At 31.4% G+C, this 15,073-nt stretch overlaps 2 protein-coding genes across 2 annotated transcripts; one reads left to right on the top strand and one right to left on the bottom strand.

The window, feature by feature from the left end:
* Nucleotides 1-2,214: 2,214 nt before the first annotated feature.
* Nucleotides 2,215-4,729, top strand: LOC125811569 (uncharacterized). The gene is made up of 2 exons (XM_049491084.1): nucleotides 2,215-3,091; nucleotides 4,187-4,729. The coding sequence occupies exons 1-2, from the start codon at nucleotides 2,236-2,238 to the stop codon at nucleotides 4,690-4,692; spliced, it is 1,362 nt and encodes a 453-aa protein (XP_049347041.1). The 5' UTR covers nucleotides 2,215-2,235; the 3' UTR covers nucleotides 4,693-4,729.
* Nucleotides 4,730-6,602: 1,873 nt separating this feature from the next.
* On the bottom strand, nucleotides 6,603-10,814 carry LOC125811941 (SUMO-conjugating enzyme SCE1-like). Its single transcript, XM_049491488.1, has 5 exons — nucleotides 10,684-10,814; nucleotides 10,510-10,593; nucleotides 7,686-7,838; nucleotides 7,467-7,580; nucleotides 6,603-6,855 (listed from the first exon to the last, which is right to left on the bottom strand). The coding sequence occupies exons 1-5, from the start codon at nucleotides 10,750-10,752 to the stop codon at nucleotides 6,793-6,795; spliced, it is 483 nt and encodes a 160-aa protein (XP_049347445.1). The 5' UTR covers nucleotides 10,753-10,814; the 3' UTR covers nucleotides 6,603-6,792.
* Between the last annotated feature and the right edge of the window lie 4,259 nt (nucleotides 10,815-15,073).

Raw genomic sequence — 15,073 nt, forward strand, 5'->3', positions numbered from 1 at the left:
TTATTTCTCTCTAGAAGGCTTTTTTATTTATTATTTTTTATAAATAAAACAAAAGAATATGCCTTTCTATGTCCTTTGAAAATTTAAATTAAAAATAAACGAGACACGCGACCCCTAATACCCAAAAATGGTGTGGGAGGATATTTTTTTTAAGTTGTTTCAAGAGAGATTATTACTCTTTAAAATTTAGAAATAATTTAAATTTTATTTTATTTTTTAATAAAATAATTTATCCAAATATTAAATCTTATTTTTATCATAAACTTTAAAAGTCTATATTATTTGTCCAAGTCTATTGGTGGCAAAACAAATGAGATAATTTCTTGTTATATGGCCAAGCTTTGATAGACAAAAATACTTAGAGTTCTTAGCTAAAATTGTTTTATTAAAATAGGTTTATTTAGGTCCTTTAGAAATGACTCTAGACATCTTTGATTTAGTTACTTAAATGTGTTAAAGTAGAGTATTGTTTATTCAACTGACAGAATGAACGTAAAAAATATTAAAAGTATTGAAAAAAAATACTAAGAACATTAAATTCTGTTGGAACGATTGAAAAACGACTAACTTAATCGGTTTGATACCAAAATTTGTTTTTTTTTTTTTAATTAAAATCGACAAGGTCAATCAATTGCTTTTACCCAAAAAATCAAGAAAATAGAAAATCGACTAAACTTGATGGTTTAAGTATCATACAAAAATATTTTAGTATAACCGATTAGGCTTCTATTTTTTATCTTACATATGCATTTAAACTTTTTTTTAAAATTGTTTCAAAAAATTGATCTGAGCATTTTTTCTTCAAAACTCCGATTGAATCTTTTAAATAAACCAAACCGAACTATGATGAATTTTTTTAATTTTATGGCGCAAAAATATCGATGCTAGTTGGTCAACTTTTTAGTCGGTTCAAAAGTCAATTATCTTTTTCCCATTGATATCGTGTATTTAGTATTCTTTGGTAGTCACATATTCTGTTAGTCGGATAAAAAATTCTTTATTTTAACAAGTTTAAAGAATTAAAGATGTCAGGGTTCATCTTTAAAGTATTAAAACAGAGGTACTTTCATAAATAAGAAATAATTTGACTAAAATCCTGAATTACTCAATACATAATATATGGATGAAAGATAATAGATATTTTAACAATTAAATTAGTCGAAATGTGAGTAATTGATTTGTAATAAGTACAAAACAAACCGATTTTTTTTTAATTTCATACTCAATCAAATACTATCACATAAATTAATAAAAAAATATTTTTCATCAATTTTTACTTGTTCAATTTAGAAAATTAAAAAATAATTCATCACTTACTTTCTAATTAATCTTTTATTACCTATAGCATTTTTAAAAATATATATTTAATAATATAATAAAATTATCCTATTGTAATTACTCGTTAAGAATGTGTCAGGTTAATACTTCCTTCGCCCATATATATATGTCATCATTTTAGATTTTACACATCTTAAGAAACTAGGTAAATTTATCATTATATCCCTATTTAGTGATATTTTGAAGTCAAATTTTCAATAAATTAAATTGATCAAATAACATGAATTTAATCATTTAGTTTTCTTATGTTGTTCAAATTCATACTTTTAAGACTAATAACTCTCAAGGATAAAATATGAAGAATAGTGTTATTTATGTATTGATTTTATGAAATAACAAGTAATAATCTTAAGGACTAAGGGCGGAACCAGCCCTCTGTTAGGGGTTCATCCGAACTCTCTTCAGTGGAAAATATTACTATTTATATATGATTAAAATTATTTTTTATGTATATATAATAGATGTCGAATCCCCTTTGGTTAGTTCGTGTATCTAGTTTTTTAGATTTTTAACCCCCTTATCAAAAATCTTAGTTCCGCCACTGTTAAGGACAATATATAAATAAAAATGGAAAAAATATTGAACAAGTAAAAATGAACGAATAGACCAATATAAATATGTATTTATGAGCGTGCCTGCATTTTTGTCAATATAGAAAAGGTGTAAATGTTATCTTTTCTTGGCATAGCACGCCTCTCCCATTCTTTCCATTTACTTCATTTTCCTTTACTCTTTCTATTTTTATATATATTATATATATAAAAAAGAAAATGTCAACTTTCTCTCTTTTTGGTCTCTATTGCAGTCTTTGTTGAACCATTATTTTTGTGTTGCCGCCACCGTTCCTCTGTTCCAAAAATAAATAATCTCTCCCACAAAATAAAATAAAATTGGAAGATGGAAGAATGGCTAAAGATTTCATTTGTAGCAGTTTCAAGTGTGATTCTTGTTATAATTGTAATCACAATAATTAAACGAAGATGTTGTCCAGGAGGAGATCAATCAAAAAAACAAACTCAGATTTCGAAACTTCATCATGTAAGTGTTCACGATGTTACAAACAAATATTATGTTGTTAAACAAGGTTTCAATTGGTCTGATCATCCATCACTTGTAACTGACGCGGTTGAAAATGGATGGTCAAGATTTGCTTTCACATCTTTTGCTCCATCTTCATCCATTAGATCATCAGCTAGGTCCATTTTAGGATCATGTGTTGGTGAAAATGATATGAGTTGGGAAATTTGTCAAGATTCATCTGATTTTATGCAGAAAATTCGATTCAATTCTGGTGGTATTCGAAAACTCAATAAAAGCACTAAATTTATGTCAGCTTCCTCTGTTGTCAAAACTTGTTTGCCTTTACCAGGACCTCATTTGGGAAATTCATCATTTCCACAAGAATCTTATTTTGAGATTACAATTTTGCCTTGGAATCAAGATAATAATGTTCAAGTTATGGGAAAGGTGAAAGAGGATAAATTAGATTTGGAGAAAATTAAGCTAATTAGAGAGGATTCTTCTAATTCAAAGGCTAATTCAGAGTCTTTGGTTCATGTTACAAGTAGTAGCAGTAGTAATCATAGGGGAAATGGACATCAAAAAATTCAAGAATCAAAGGAGAATTTGAAAAGTGATGAGTTCATTGTGTTGTCAATTGGGCTAACAAGTGCTTGTGCTCTACCACTTAAACTTCCAGGCAGCTATCAAGGTTCCATTGGATTTAACTCAAATGGTTCTGTTTTTCTTGATGGTAAGTTCTATATTCTGTTGTTTCAATTTATTTGTCTGATTTACACGCTATTCTCCTTAGAGCACAGTGTTTCACTAGAATGTTTTCTTTTGTTATTGTTGTTGTTGTTGGTGGTGGTTTTAACTTCGGAGTTTAATAAAGTAAACAAGACTTCTGAATTTTGTTGTCTAAATTAAAGATATATAGAATGTACCAAAATATTTTTTAATCTTATGATGATAAACATGTCATTTGAAAAGTTAAAATAAAGACTTAGATAAAAAAATAAAAGGAAGAGAAAATGTTCATAAAAACTCACTTTTCATAGTGGCCATTTTATTTTATTTTTTGCATTTGATAACAAAGTTTATATACTAGCTCATTGCTTATTCCAAAAGTCACATAAGTAATCAGTCATTAGTGTTTTTAATTGTACATGATCAACATTGTGGAATTGTAACACCACAAACAGAATTTGTCAACATACACGGATAACAAGTCAACAACCAAATAATCACTAGTATTATCTTCTTTTATTGTTGTTTGTTGAAGTAACTGAACTTTACCCGTTAAACAATTAAGTCAAAAAATGTAACCCACTATAATAGTAGTAATGTTACCTTGATGTCATAGGTTTTGTCGTTATAATAGGTTAAGTTTAGTGACCTTACTCTTATAATGGCCTAAACTTTTCAGGTAAATACATTTTATTATTCAATAATGAGTCACTAGACTCTATGTATCTACTGCAAGTACTTATGCATATATACCTATATTTATTATAAATGTAAGGTCTACCATCTCGATATGTGTACGTATCTATCCTCCCCGATCCCACTTGTGGGGTTATAATATGTTGTTGTTGTACTATAGCGTGACACGACATAGGTGTTAAGTGTTTAGTGACTTTATTGTTATAGTTACGAAAGTTTAGTTACTTAGATGCAAATTTACTTGTATAGTTAATGAAGTTTAGTAACTTTAGTGCACTTGTGGAATTACACTGAGTATGGTACTGCTGTTGAGGTTTAGTAACTATACCCAACTTGTAGAATTACACTGAGTATGTTATTGTTATTGTAGTTTAGTAACCATACTTGAAATGGTTTTTTTCAGGAATGAAATTGGTGTTTGAATCACAAAGAGAAGAGTGGGGAAAACCAGAAAAAGTAATTGGTTGTGGTTACAATCCAAGCCAAAAGAAGGTGTTTTTCACAGTGGATTCATTGCTAGTACATGAAATTTTTTGCAAAACAGAAGAATTTGGGAATCCACTTTACCCAATTTTAGCATCAAATGGTGACATTTTAGTACTAGTAAATCTTGGACAAAGTGTATTCAAATATCCACCAGCAAATCTACATAGGACACCAAATCCTTGCTTCATTGGTCCAATAATGCAAAATGATTCACCAATTCTTGGATATGAAGACAGCAAGGAACTTTTCTCAATGGGTAGAATTGATGCACAATGGCTTAATAGAAGCAATACAAGAAGTAATAACAATACTGTTAATAGTTTGAAACAAGTATTAGATTATGATTTGGAGTCTGAAGGTGATTTATTTGAAATTGTTTTAGATAATTGTAATAGTTATTCAAGATCTCCTAACCCTTTGTAACATATTATAAAAAATATCAAATGTAACATTATAATTTTGTACATGGTTTTTTTTTTTTTTTTGGTTGTATGAGATATTGTAGACCATCAAAGGGCACTAAATTAGAAGATATTGGTTTTATTTTATTTGTTAATTTGTTTGTTGTTGTAACAGTAAAGTCACCAAATTAAAGAAGATATTGTATATAACTGTATTGTAATTTTAATTAATGATGTTATTTTTTTAACAGAATTTGTATTTAGGATACTATTTTTTTTTGGTCAATGGAAGAAGACATGTCATAATCTCAGAGGATGCCACCTAATCCCTTGTCACTATCAGGTTGTTGTGTTATCTTTGTATAAGATCTGTATATATCTTAGTCTTTTCAGATTGTATTTGTGAAATTATGTTGAATTTATTGTTGTTAACTTCTTGTCAGGTAGAAAGACAACACTAAAGTCTAGCAAAGAACAAAAAGAAGAAAGCTAAAAAAATTTGAAGAATCAGATCTTATTCTTCCTTTTAATTTTGGTGAAACACATTTGTTGAATTACAAAAGCCATCAGTTTTTCTTTGATTGTTATTTTTTAAAACATTTATAATATTTGTAAGTACAGAAAATTATAATTTATAGTACTTTTTTATATTTTTCAAACATATAAACGAATACACTATGTGAAACTAGAGTATTGACTCTTTTATAGAAATGTTTACGTCAAATCAATAAATTAAAAAATATATGTTATTTTTATATATATTTTTCCAACCACTTGACTATAATTTATTAACATTATATATCTTCGCTTCAAATTATCACTTAACCAAATGTGGGACGGTGGGAACAAGGCCGGAAATCTTCTTGTTAGGGTGTTTTACGCGGCGCAAATCCTAATTAATTGAGATTTTAATACGAATACTAAACACTGAATGAAGAAAAAAAACTAAAAGCGAGAGGGAAACATCAATATCTTTTAGGTGTATATATTATCTCTATCATCATTATAATTTATGATAATTATTAATATAAAGTTTTGGATTTTTTAAGTTTAGAACAAAATAAAGGCATGCTCAATCAATAAAGGAAGAAGGTGAAGATACTGATGAGTTGTGAAATCTCTAAGGGGATATATGTTGTCGGTGTTTCATAACTTGTATAATTCAGATGCATGAATTTGCTCACATTATTTTCTTAATATAATGGTTGACACTCTAAAAAGACTTATATTTTTAATTACTTGCAAACCTCAATTAAGCTAATTTTTGTATGTCTTGCACGTTTTCAGTTTAACTTGAGAACGCAAAGACAACTTTATATCCTTTTATTTGAAGGGAAAATTGAAAGAAGCAATGATATAATAATATCTGTAACTATATTCTTTTCCTCTTTAAAGAAAAATACTATTTTGCTTGTTGAAATAGACATCAAATGTAGTTTACAACAATTAGTTTTAGAAAAGAAAAGTATGGTTACTGAGTCAACGTTGATGAGGTATAATTAATGGAATAAATATAAATGAAAGGGTTATCAACTTTAAAATATTCGAACAAATAATGTCGCAATAGAGATGATTGATGAATGAAAGGAGAGAAACCAGAATAAACAAAGGACTTTTAACACCCTCCTCTCTCCTACATCTCCCTTTGATATGGAGAAAATTGTGTTAGAAGCGCCTGAGCCTTGTTGTGTGCGATCTGAATTTAGTCGAAGCTCCAACACGAGCTCCTAACACCTTGTGGAAAACCAAACAAAAAAACTCTTCCTAAGGGCTCTCAGTTAAGTAGAGAGAGACGAGAGGGAGTTGCTCGGATGGTAAGCTCCCTTCACTTCCAACCCGAAGGTTGCGAGTTCGAGTCACCAAGAGTGCAAAAGGGGTGGGAGCTCCTAGGGAGGGATAAAAAAAAAAAAAAAAAGAAGTTAAGTAAAGAGGTTTTGTACAATTCTAAATGTAATCAGAAACAAGAGAAAGTACGCAAGTTGAATATTGAATCATAGACAAGATAAGCACCCAAAGTTAGGCACAGAGTCACTATTACAACAAGGACTATTGGTGTTTGCTAAGAATCAAGAGAAAATTACTCATAGTCAAATTTAATTACATCGTCTTCACGCGGCTAAAACTAGAGTAGAGGTGGATACTGCTTAGCCTGCTGCTTCACTCGCTTCTTGTACTCATCTGTATCCTGCAAAAGTGATTTCCACATTATTCATAATGACAGTCGAGTCTCTTTGGTCTGTTCAGTTAAATTTAAGAACACGCCAGGGAACTATGGGGCAGTTTGGTTACATGGATTAGAGGGTTATCCCAGCATAAAATTTGGGATTAATTGTCCAGTGTTTGGTTGTAGGTTTTAGCTAAACCAGGATATGAGTTGTAGCAAAAACTTGGGATTATCTATCCTATATAGAAGCTGGCTTTATAATTGGGATAACCTTGTTTTGAACTAAACAACCCCCCACTTGAGTTATTTCCATATAGCATCATATCTCCCAATGCATATTATCTTGATTGCAAGGAAGGTAAATATGAATCATTAGACTAGAAGTTAAATTCATTGTCACTTCGCTCCTACAACCAAGTAATCACTAGAACGAAAAATTGTATGGATATCAAGTACATTGTAGAATTATTTGTTACTATGCATTAGGCATATATGATTGACATACGGCAATTGAAACCATGTAGGGATTAGGATTAATAAAGAATAATTCAGGTATAATGTTGAATGTCAGAAAATAAAAATGCCAACTTGAGGAAACTCAAGCAAATAATCGTCAAACTCAAGTAGAGCACCTGCATATAAAGCTGATAACCATCGGTTTGTGCTGGATCATCGGGATTTGGCTGGTCAAGCAAATCTTGTATACCCACCAAAATTTGCTTCACTGTAATGGCTGGCCTCCATCCCTAACAACAAGTAATAGCAAGAGTAAGAACCCATAGATTCAATTAAAAGCTGTAAATACCAATCAGCAAACATAAAATAACACAATGGCAGCAACAGATACTTACACTGTCCTCATTGAGGATGGACAAACAAACAGTTCCTGAAGGATAGACATTTGGATGAAAGAAACCTGCTGGAAACTTGCACTTCGGGGGTTTGCTTGGATAGTCCTCACTGAAATGCATCGTTATTGGATAGTGACCGCCTTCCCAGTCAGTCTGTACCAGTCATAAGATTGTATATTATTCTTCACAATCATCAAATGAAGGAACAGGGTGAAGAAAGAGGCAAGAAAGGGATTTTGATTACGGTAAACACTTGCATAATATCCTCAAAGGAGAAAACCTAAACTATCTTAGCCTTAACCAATTCTAAATATCCAAAAAAGAAACTCAAGAAGCTAAAAGTGAGTAAATGATTCAGTATTCACTAATTCTAAGTTACTGAAAATAATTCTTCCTTCCACAGGTACATTAACTACCCGTGAAAAGTAAACTATTTCACAAGAAATGGGTCAGTAATGCAAAGTTGACAGAAAGACAGTTTCCACATGAAATGTAGGCCAGTTTGATCCATGATTAGTACTTTGAGGAAGTTACCAATGGCCTCCAAAAATCAGTTCATGACAACATTTTTTCTAGTGACCCATGTGTAGCCTGTGCTCAAACTTCCTTTTTCTTTGAAGAGGACGACATGAACTCTGATTTAATCCAAATACAAATCACATCATTGAGATGCTTTGTTGACTCAACCTTGATACAGAGATGTCGTGTGAATAAGTGTAAGCCTTGCTACTCCAGGTAAAGCCATGATACACCGATTGGTGAAGTAGCGTTAAACTTCCTTAGTGGTACGAAAAGAGGGGTCTTGATGACATCATCTGCATTCTTCTTTTTCCTCATTCAGTCATAATGAAACTGTTAAAGTTCAAACCTTATAACACTTGAGAAATACATATACACTTCTCCTAAACAATGAACTTCTTACACCCCATAATAAACGCAGAAAGCATGCAAATCACTTTTGTTGCAAGCAATAAATGTATGAAATTACCTTACCAGGCTCCTATCTACTGAATTATTATTACTACCTTTTGGGTTCAGAAAAGGGATATAATCAACTGATAGATGTCCAAAACAAGGGAACCCATAAATAGAAAAGAAAACAATCTGCGGCAAGCGAAACCACCAAGTAGAATGTATGCCTTCAGAACATACTCTACTGGCTTATTTTGTTTAGAACAATGTAAATCTCTCTCCTGCTCTCTCAATCACAAAATGCAAACTCTTTCCAAGGACTTATGTGTCTATCACTTCTAAAGAACAGCAGAAAATTGATTCAGGTCCATAGCTAACATATTGGTTATAAGAAACATGGTCCAAAGCTAATACACCTCTAAGATTGACCAAACAGACGAACACTTAGCAGCCTCCATTCTCTCACAATAGATTTCAGTCATTCAGGTGTTTCACCTGGAACTAATGTGAAAAAGAAGGCATATTTCATATCAGAACAGATCTGAGAGGCGTTTGTTTGTTTTCTTCCTTTAGGCGTGCATGAGAATGGCTTTTTGTGTCTGTTAGGAACATCCCATATAATTCAAAGACTGACCTACATTTTGTTGTACTCCAAGAAGCTGTGCCTGGATATTTATTATACCTATCCTTCTTCTTTTATCATCATCTCACAACTCTTTTTTTTTATATGACAGTGGTGTCTGGGCCAGCTTTTGCGCATTTCGACTAATTCCACAGGATACATGTCATCTCATATCTCTTTCAGGTCAAACTTGAATAAACCATATTAACTTTCAGACCATGAACCCTAATTTTGTTGTTCACTCAAATGTCCTTAAAAAGCTCTCCCAGGTTCATGATTGTTACTATTGTGTCACAAAATAACAAAACCTAACATACCATTTTTAGTTTCTTCCTTCTTTCCAGGTTTAGGAAATAAAGATTTGGATGGACGGTGGACCAGATTGGACACTTACAAAGATGGTGATTAGGAGATCAGTGGTTGTAATGGTCTAGCTGGAGCAGTAAGTAAAGGCCAAAATTCAAATTCATTTCAAAAGGAGAACAGGTTCCGTGAATGAAAGAAAAATAATCTTCCTTTTCTTTGTTTTTCCCCTTTTACCTCTAGACAGTAAACTAGATTGGGCACATGAAAAGAAGGTGATTAGTACATGGTATCAGTTGGCCCAGCTGGAGCTGTTAGTATATTCAAGGCCAAATTCAAAATCATTTCAAAAGGAGCACAGGTTCCACAATGAAAGAAATAAAACAATCTTCCCCTATTACAAAGATCCAATTATCTTGAAGTAGGCAACCACCCATCTCTTTGCTTCAGAAACAATGAGTACCCACGAAACACGACTACTGCCATCTTCCACCAGTCAAACTAAACTAGTATAAAGAAACAAACGGTCTCACCAACCAAACAGAACCTGGAGTTCTCAAGTCTACTTTCTTTTATCAAATTCTTTCCTCTCCCAACTAATTTTAGCCTAAAATACAACAACAGCAATATACCCAATGAAATCCCATGAAGTATGGTCTGGAGATGGTGAAGTGTACGCAAACCTTACCACTACCTCATTGAGGTATATTTGCCTACAATATTAAGCTTAAATAGACCATGTACAACCACGGTTTAAAATCCCGGTAACTAATTCTCAGCAGATTAGATTTAATACAACCCCTCAGCACTTGAGAAAAATGCTAAGTACTAACTACTTCGCCCAAAAATGCTATAAACAAACCACCACATAAACCTGAACAACAAAGTAACTACAAGCACGAAGTTACTGATCATCTACCAGGACAGATACTAGCACAAAATATTGCAAACAATGCAAAAGAAAGTGACTACTCAACCGAAACTTACCGAAGGTTTACCCGGGATAGAACATTGCCAGACCATCAAATTGACAGTACCATCAGGACCAGTCTCCGGCTTTGCCACAAAACCCTAACCAAAAAAATCAACAATTAAAACCCATTAACATACACCAAAACTACCTTTAAAAAAAGGTAAAAATGAGGAGAAGAAAGATCTTACATGAGGATGATTCTTACGCCATGCTTTCCTCTCCTCAGCGAGACGACCACGCGCAATTCCGCTAGACATTTTCCCCTAGACTTGCAAAGAAAAACTGGGAATCACTCCTCAGCAAGACGACCAAAGGTTTCTTCCTATACACACACTCCTATAAAATGAAGTTGTATTTTTTTAAAAATTGTGTCTTATTTGAAACCATCGACAATTAATTTCGGACAACTATTTTTAGTATACCTGACAAACAATAGTGGACGGAGGGAGTAATATAAACGATAATTAGCAAAATTAAATTGATTTGATTTAATATATTATTATTTTTAGAGATGTCAAATGAGCAAGCTAAATTGAATTAGGATGAATTAAAATAAGATAAGTTAATAAATAAGTATTTGACAAATATAACAGTTTTGCACAAGGAGTCCGGAGCTAAAATAACAAAAAAATTGAGTGAAGTTTCTAAAAGAACAACAAAAAATAAGAATGAAACCAAAAGGGCAACATTCAAATGAAGGTGTGATACCGTAAAAATTAATGAAGAAAGGCGCAGTGCCCCATGCGTCTTACAGCAAGAAGACCGTTGCAAGCAACTTACGCCTCGTAAGCCGCAGGTCAACCAGCGCCAGCATGGGATCCTTACATATAAAATAGCCAATGTATATTTGCATTAAAATTTCATTAGGCTAAATTTATTTCAATGTTACCTTTTTAGTTTCTTCCATAACTCATTGTAAAACTTTTTTCAATTTTTCAAATTTATATAACATGATGACGTGTAATAATAATAATAATAATATATATATATATATATATATATATATATATAATTATAATTATAATTATAAACAATGTGTCAACACTATTATACAGTCTCAATATACTTCCTACACGAAATGCACATGACAAACTTACATTATGAATCGAACCAAATAGGCAATTCTTAGAGAAATTATAATATAATATTATTTAATACTGAAGATTCCATTATTTCATAAGTTACTGCAAAGTAATGGGAGACAATGGAAAGGTAGAGAGCTTTCTACACAAATTAAATCGTAGAGGCTACTTCTATCGGCTAGGGTTGTGGTGGAGTGGTAAGTACTCCTTCATCTTTAATCAGATGTCTCAAGTTTGAGTCTCATGGGTACGGAGTGTCTTGAGTTTGAGTCTCTTGGGTACAAAGTCGCCTTTGTCAAAGAGTACTTTACCCTAGTATGAAACTTTTCAGTGCGAATTCAAATTTAGTCGAACTTCAATGTGAATAAGGACACCAAATGAGGGGGGGGGGGGGGGGGACTAGGCTACTTCTGGTGAGTCAGACATCCTAATGGACGTTCTACTTAATTTTCTCAATAAATTAGTTGGGTTAAAATTGGCCCAAGAGGTACATGATCCACATTCTAGTTTTCCTGAAAAACTCCTATAGAAAAAAGGCCATTTTCCATAATATGGGCTTTAGATGTCTTGAGCCTTTCACTAGTTGCTTTCTTTCTTGATTGTCGTTTTCCTTTTCATTATTTTGTTATGTTATACTCGAGTCGAGGGTCCTCCAGAAATAGTCTCCTTACCTCCATGAGGTTGGAGTATGATCTACGTACACTCTATTCTCCCAGACCCGCCTATGAAATTCCACTAGGTATGTTGTTGTTGTAGATGTCTTGGGCCTTATGGGCTTTCAACTATGTTTTTCAAGACGGGGACTATTGCTCAAGTTACGACAGTTCACTAAGCAAGCTCTTATGGTGACATTTGCATATATGCCATCTTTTTTATCGTTTAAACATTAGGTACCTAACACTATTAATCATAAAGAACCTAATATTAGTTGAAAATCATAGCAATTTTGATACAAGACAATGAATTATGGTAGACAAAAAATAAAAAGAACCACAATCAGATTGCATTAGTGCTTTAATGTAGAGCCCAATTAGGGGCCAAAAATATCAATATCATAATTACTTTTTCCCAGGAATCATATCCTTTCTATGAAGCCATAATAATCTCTTATATCTTTAATAATGTACTTAATTAAAATGAGTGCCCAATGCACTGATTAACAAAGAAAAACTATCCTATTGGAAATCTATTTAAGCTACTCTTAATTATGTTACTAATGATTCAATTTTTTAAAATAATAATTAATAAACACAAAAGGGGGTAAAGACTAATTGAGAGTTTTCTCATGGGATTTGATCTAATGAGAGGGGACATTATGTGTGTAAAAAAGAAGGATAAGAATAATGCTTGTATTGAAAAGGAGGTGGGAGCATGTGATCTAAAGTTCCCACATGGGTTGAAAAGATCAAAAGTGAGAGAAAAAAAAATGGTGGGGGGTGGAGGGTGGAGGTGGATGGTTAAAGAATCAATGCGGAAATCAGAAATCTCGTCAAGAGTGTTCATGATTTAATATGTATGTATAAAGAGTAATTTCTTATCTCTCTCTATATATATAGTATAATTTTCTCTTCTCTATACTAAGTATATTTTTTTAACTAAGAGTGTTTAACTGACCACTCTTCATTCTACATAGCTCAGCCAATAGGAATAAAGTAACTAAAGGTTCATAAAACATTGCACAAAATAGTGAGTATTGTGACATATTTTAAGTATGGGATTTAGTGAGAAAAAAAGGCAATTTCATTGGCTGTAAAATAAAAAGAAAAAGTGGAATATAAATTTTGGGATGAATATATTTATGTGGTTCATGTCCTCTTGTGCTAATGAGAATGTTGTGTTGGGTTTGCAGTAATAATTGTCATAAAGCTGTAAACATGTCAATGACAACTAGAAAGGTGAAAAAGATAAATGGTTTAAAAAGTAGCAGAAGCATACTTCGCACTACAATAGAGATTCTTATATATAGATGGATTGGAATATTAGATAATTGTTATTTTTTAGATATCAATATTGTCCGAGTTAGTTTGTTTTTTTGTAATTAGAGATGATAAATTTTGCTCATAAATCACGATTAGCCAATTTTGAACATTTTGGTCTATTATGATGTATCCAATATAATCTATTTAAAAGTTGAATTGATATGTATTTCATATTAACCTACGAGAAAATTTTATGTAATATGTTGTATAAAGTCATAATAAAGGAAAAAATTGATAATTAAACAAAATATAAGAAAAGAAAAGAAAGAAAGAAAGTAACTTGGTAAGAGTTTGAAGAGAAAAGAAAAGAAAGAAAGAAAGTAACTTGGTAAGAGTTTGAACGATTTGAGCTATGATCAACTCATTTTGACCCAACAATCATTTCAGTCCATCTAATTTTTTTTGTTGATCATTAATTCGTTTATTTATTAATTCAATCATTTTAATTCGTCCAATTTAATTTTTTGCTTTGAGCATATGAAAAATTATCACTTATTAGCTTCTTCTATTTTTTGCTTCTACTCATAATATAACATTAGATTAACTTTTCTCGAACTCTAAAAAATCTTCCTGCATATCTTATCTGAAAGAAAATAAAGTTGATCATATACATCTCAAACCTTTGTATAATTAATTAATAGAAATTTGTTTAAAATTGGATAAAAATATGTATAATGTATAACTTAATCAAGTGTTTATAATTTGAACATCATGTTTAGACTAGCTCCTTGAATATTACTTTATAATTTAAGACTTTGTGATTGGTCAATATATTAGAGTTAGGATGATGGAACAACTCAACCACCAATGACCAATTATTTGGGACAAATGAGAAAACTAATTAAACTACATATGACCGACCTAAAGAAAAAAAAAACTTAAGTAGTGTTTGATGTACTATTTTTTTTTTAGTTTTGACAATTTAATTCAATTGAATGAGACTTTTTGGAAAATAATAGTGCATATATATTCAACTTATAATAATATTAATTATTTTATTTGGCTAGTAGGTGAGTTGAAAACAGCAGGATTTATTGCTTGTAGATGGTTACAATAATAATTTTTCTAACTTCCAATTGAAAAACTTAGGTTCTACGCCTTTAATTTGGCAAAGAAGAAACCAACAAACTTCAACGGCATTATATTACTACCCACTAAACTGTATAAACTTTATTTTGGTTCATGAATTTAAGAAAGATTTAAATTATAGTACTCCATATATTTTGCTAATGTAAAAAAAATTAACATAAATATATCACTCAATCGTTATAACAATCAATATATCTACTTTCTAGGTTATTATTCACTTTTAATGAATAGATAATTATCTATAATTATCTTTCAATGACTTGATTATAAGGGCGAAGTTAAATGTGTTGGATGGGGTTCAGATAAATACTCATTGTCAAAAACTCTTTTGTATGTATATATTTAAATAGTTGAATCTCTTTGATGGTAAGGGGCTTAGTTATATGAGTGAATGTCACGGGATCAACAAAACCTAATAACTTTGACTA

Source organism: Solanum verrucosum, unplaced genomic scaffold (assembly GCF_900185275.1).
Source record: "Solanum verrucosum unplaced genomic scaffold, falcon-dt-bn FXZP01000235.1, whole genome shotgun sequence".
NCBI classification, from domain to species: domain Eukaryota; kingdom Viridiplantae; phylum Streptophyta; class Magnoliopsida; order Solanales; family Solanaceae; genus Solanum; species Solanum verrucosum.

Excerpts from the sequence above, each read along its gene's own strand:
- LOC125811941 (XM_049491488.1), bottom strand. The coding sequence starts at position 10,752 with ATGTCTAGCGGAATTGCGCGTGGTCGTCTCGCTGAGGAGAGGAAAGCA. Across the intron at positions 10,594-10,683 it reads GGCGTAAGAATCATCCTCAT|GGTTTTGTGGCAAAGCCGGA; the intron begins GTAAGATCTTTC and ends TTTTTTGGTTAG. Across the intron at positions 7,581-7,685 it reads CCATCCTCAATGAGGACAGT|GGATGGAGGCCAGCCATTAC; the intron begins GTAAGTATCTGT and ends ACTTGTTGTTAG.
- LOC125811569 (XM_049491084.1), top strand. The coding sequence starts at position 2,236 with ATGGAAGAATGGCTAAAGATTTCATTTGTAGCAGTTTCAAGTGTGATT. Across the intron at positions 3,092-4,186 it reads TGGTTCTGTTTTTCTTGATG|GAATGAAATTGGTGTTTGAA; the intron begins GTAAGTTCTATA and ends GGTTTTTTTCAG.